The sequence below is a fragment of the Helicoverpa zea genome, chromosome 26 (genome assembly GCF_022581195.2).
Source record: "Helicoverpa zea isolate HzStark_Cry1AcR chromosome 26, ilHelZeax1.1, whole genome shotgun sequence".
Taxonomy (NCBI): domain Eukaryota; kingdom Metazoa; phylum Arthropoda; class Insecta; order Lepidoptera; family Noctuidae; genus Helicoverpa; species Helicoverpa zea.
The window spans coordinates 4,950,780-4,955,836 of record NC_061477.1 but is presented as its reverse complement, the minus strand read 5'-3'; the positions used below and the strand labels follow the sequence as shown (position 1 = coordinate 4,955,836).

General features: G+C 35.6%; 1 protein-coding gene across 1 annotated transcript; it reads right to left on the bottom strand.

Annotated features, from left to right (window-relative positions):
* Nucleotides 1-329: 329 nt before the first annotated feature.
* LOC124642882 lies at nt 330-4,135 on the bottom strand. Its single transcript, XM_047181632.1, has 3 exons — nt 3,926-4,135; nt 2,887-3,823; nt 330-2,657 (listed from the first exon to the last, which is right to left on the bottom strand). Exon 3 carries the CDS (start codon nt 2,640-2,642, stop codon nt 330-332), a length of 2,313 nt encoding a protein of 770 aa, XP_047037588.1. The 5' UTR covers nt 2,643-2,657; nt 2,887-3,823; nt 3,926-4,135.
* Between the last annotated feature and the right edge of the window lie 922 nt (nt 4,136-5,057).

Sequence of the window (5,057 nt, the reverse complement as noted above, 5' to 3'; positions counted from 1 at the left end):
AACAACCAGCAAAAATATTTTTATCGTAACTGCAACGCCATTGCAAAGTTACGTCGTCAGTTCAATCGCGACGTGTCAGGAACGCATTCTCTGAATGGCCGAACTATAGTTAGATTTAATGTATTATTATTTACATCATTTTCAAATATTTTTGGACAATTAGTGCGTGTTTTGCGTAATGGGAATGATGCTGAACTTAATATTTCAGTCACAGAGTTATAGATTTTCAATAGTTCATCTTCTGTAGATGCTCCAGTACTTAGGTCATCATAATAAAAATCATTCTTAATTATATTAGCAATAGACATATCTGTACATTCTTCAGCTAATTACAATAGACATCTAGTACTTAGGAAAGGTGCTGAAGCTGTACCATATGTTACAGTGTTTAATTGTAAAACTTTAAGTGGTAGAGATGTATCTTCCAAATGACCTAAATCTAAATATTCTTTAATAAAATCTACATATTGTTTCTTAATATTAGGATTCTTATCTAACTTGTTTTCTAAACTAAAAAAACGCCTTTTGGCAATATTATATGAATCACCTAATGCTTCCTCTGGTGATTCTTTCAGTGGCATTTTAACTAAAAACCTACCACTTGGCAAGCGACTTGTATTTTGTTTAAAACTGTTTTCACATGCTTGTTCTTCAAGCGTGTAAGATATTTTATTTGAAGGCAATTCTTCTACCTCCCAAAATCTTTGTAATGAATCATGAATATCATCCTTTATAATACTACAATTTAAAACATTAATATATGAATTTTCATGTGACAAATTAGACTGTCCTATTCCTATAGGGCCAGTTACTAGCCAGCCTAACTTAGAGCTTTGTAATATAGGCCGATGTCTACCCAATCCTATTTGTTGGGTACCTACTATTTCCCAAAAAACGTCTGCCCCCAATAACATATCAATATCGGAGGGACAATGGAACTCAGGGTCTGCAAGGATTATGTTAGCCGGCAGCCCTAAACTTTTAACATCAACTTTTAGTGTTGGTAAACTACTAGTTATTTGTGGTACTACTAAACACATCATTTCTAAGTTAAATGATTTATCAATACATGAAAATAATTTCAAACTACACCTCTCTGTAATGTCACACTGCACATTACCAATGCCAGCGATACGTATTGGGTTTGAACATTGTGTCTGTAGACCTAGCTTTATTTTGAATTTATTTGTAATAAACGATGATTGACTACCTGTGTCAAGGAGAGCTCGAGCACGGTAAGAAATATTATTTTCAGGATTTACAATTTCCACTATAGCTGTACATAATAGTACCTGACTTGCAGAGACTGCTGAAAGTGTTGTGGGTAAAGTATTTGGAGGTAAGTTATTATTATTTGTATTTGAACTACTACTACTACATCCTACAGTAGAATCTTTATGCAACAAAGAGTTATGTTTCTTATTACAATATTTACAGGAACCTTTTAGGAAGCAATGTTTTGCAGTATGTCCACTTCGCAAACAGTTGAGACATAATTTCAACTTTAAGGCTGTATCTAACCTAGCTTCAGTTGACATATCATTAAACTTTGAACATGCATGCAAATGATGACTTTCATGACAAATATCACATGACTTTTTGTAAGAATTGTTGTTACTCATTGAACTAACAAAAGACTTAGAATTAGAATACTTTTGCTCCCTAGGACCTTGTGATTTATAATTATCATTCCTACTTATATTTTGAACTTGTGTTGTTTCTAAAACATCTGCCCTGTTACGCAAGAAATCATTGAATTGCTCTAAAGTAGGTAATTCTGGTAACCCATTTTTTAATTCTTCCCACTTTCTACTAGTGGTGCTATCTAGCTTTGTGGACACCATATAAATAATTAAAGCATCCCATTTATCTGTTGGCTGCCCTAAAGTATTTAGTGCTCTTAAGTTTTTTGAAACTAAATCAATTAAGAATCTTAAAGCTTTGTGAGATTCTCTTGTTAAGGCTTCTATATTAAATAATGCTTTTAAATGATTATTTATAAGTAAATTTTTATTATTATATCTTTGACAAACTAAATCCCATGCTACTTTATAATTGTTAGATGTGAATTCTATTGATTTGATAACTACTAGTGCTCCTCCTTCTAAGGATGACCTTAAATAATGAAACTTGTTTATGTTAGGAATATTTTCATTACTATTAATTAAACTGTCAAAAGTGTCTCTAAATTCCAGCCATTTAAGGTAATTTCCATCAAAAGATGGCAATTTTATTGTGGGCAATTTTACTGAACTAAACCTATGACTACATTGACTATTATTTACACTACCATATTCTGACTCATGCTTTTGATGTTCAGTTTTTGAAACACTCGCTGATTCATTTATTTCTTGAGCCAATGCGATACACTTATGAAAATTTTCTTCAATTAATTCTCTCTCAGCTAACTGTTCCTCTAAATCTGAGCAATTCAATTCAATTTCAGTTTGCAAGGTATCAAATGTACTTAATAAAGTTTGAAATTTCTCTATTTTTAAAACAATTTCTTTAGACTGCAAGCTACTAATTGGAGTATTTTTAGATATCTCTTGTAAATAGTTGTAGAATTTTGTAACTTGGCCTTTGATGGCACTACGTTTTCTAATAGGAACTTGAATCTCTGACTTTTCACTTTCACTCATTTTGAATAACTCACTATAGTTCGGCCATTCAGAGAATGCGTTCCTGACACGTCGCGATTGAACTGACGACGTAACTACATTCATTGATTATTGATATAATAATGTTGTTTTAATGCTCCTCAATTGTTAAAACGGTAAACAACCAGCAAAAATATTTTTATCGTAACTGCAACGCCATTGCAAAGTTACGTCGTCAGTTCAATCGCGACGTGTCAGGAACGCATTCTCTGAATGGCCGAACTATAACACAATATTTTTTGTAATTAGGTACAAATTTAGTTAAAAGAATAAACTACCTAACACTTTAGAGGCAACAATGAATGGGTAGGCACAGATTACAATAGAAACTCAAAGCCGCTAACTCACGGTAACCTTTTGAAGCTGTGACAGCACGAAGTAGGCAGCACTCACCAGGCACCTGCGCTGCGATTAGTAGACAGGCTGCAGGTAGCTAGCAGTTGGTTGAGCGAAGCACATGCACATTCACCGCAACTGAAATAGTCGGCAAGCTTTGGTATAATAACTGTATTAATTGTTGCGCTAGTTAGGAATTTACTTTTATTAGGCAATAGGCATGTATTTTGGTAAATACTTAGAACCAAAACCTCAATTTGCAAAATTAATATGCTTAGGTAGATATGCTTATAGTGCATTAGGCGTAGGTACACTTTTAGTGTGTACAATAAATAATTATTAGGTGCATTAATATAGATGCTTTTAGATTAATTAGGCGTACACGTAGTTTAGGATGCACGATTTAAATGAAATTAAGTTTAGGCTATGCAATTTCACACACGCGGCACAAAATGGACTCGCCCACTATAGCGTCGTAGGTTAGAAAACGCGGCACAAAAATAATGGACTCGCCCACTATAGCGTCGTAGGCTAGAAAAGCAAAATTTGTACCATTTTGAATATAGGCAAGCTAATTAACGAATAGTACCTAAGCCCGCTAGGCTATTCACACAAATAAACACTAGGAAAAGGATAGGAAATAATAGGAAACGAGCAACTTCCCTCGGGTTAGACCTCCGCCGTCTGATGCCGCCTGCTGTTGTAGTCTGCGTCTTCGTAGAACTCGTGGTGGTGGTACGGCGTGGTCCGCGGAGACACGTTGGCTGCACGTGTTGCCGCCGTCCTCACTTAGCCCGCTGCGCGCCGCTCGGCGTAGATTGTAGGTTCTTCGAGTTAGAAAATATTGTCCTGTCACGGTCGCCAAATGAATGAAACGACGCGTGCCTCTGGTACAAACTGCTTATATTCTTAAGAAAGTAATTAGTTACATAGGTTTCATAGTTACGACGTGTGGCGATTGGCGTTATACAAAAATATTAGGTTAATCACGACGTGTGCACTCGTCCGGTGCCGATGGCGAAAAAGTGCGGCGCGGCCCCGGCGAAGCGACGCGGCCAGCGGCCCTCCTCCCGCGCGTCCCGCATCCCCTTCTCGTGCTGCACGGTGGATCGGTTTGGCGCGCCTGCACAGTGTGCGCGTTAACAAGTAGTATGCCCCAACTCTGACAAGTTCATTGCAAAACAGTCCCTATATTCATCAATTAATTGTTTTAATATGACTTTCTGATTATCATTTATAGGGCCAACATTGAGATCATCAAAAGTAATGCTAATAAACGATTTATCTATTTTTAAAATTTCGTAACATTTCTTATAAATCTGATTGTTCTGATGAAGCATATACCCACGAGAAACAACTTCATCAGCTTTAAATGATAGGGAATGGTTCATTATGTTCACTATCGTAACGTAACCTATACCGTTCGAAAAACCGCATTCACCTACCTCGACCCAGTATAACTTACGATGACCATTTTCTATTATTAATCGTCCAGTAAAGTTATTTTGGGTATAGCACTTTATAGTTCCGCTACCACATAATTCTATAGTACTTAAGCAAGCATTTAATATTAAATTTTTCGTCTACATTGCCGTTGTCTTTACACCTAATGATTAATTGTTTATTTGATTTAAAAATTTCTATGTGAGATTGTTCCGTAGCTGTTTGTCCTAACAAAACATCATAATTTAGGTATCTGTCTGCTACCATAACTAAATCAACTGTTATTACAACTCCATCGACTGAAAGTTGTAGATTACAACAGCCTATTGGCTTTATGAATGAATTTCCAAACCCGCGTAACATAGGTAACTCTTCGTATGACCATTCTATGCGATTTACTAATGCCTGTGCGACTGTCTCACGTATCAAACAACATTGACTTCCAAAGTCTATATAACCATTTAACGTTTTGCCTTTAATCAAAACCGATTTTTGAAATTTTTCGTCGTTATTTTGTTCTTGAATATTATTTAGTCATAACGTTTTAACTTCAATTCGATCTTTTCTTACTTCCTTTGTACAATTTGAATCATCATGACCTACTCTGAAGCACTTCTT

Bases quoted from the DNA above. Each gene is read 5' to 3' on its own strand.
- LOC124642882 (XM_047181632.1), bottom strand. From the start codon at position 2,642: ATGAGTGAAAGTGAAAAGTCAGAGATTCAAGTTCCTATTAGAAAACGT.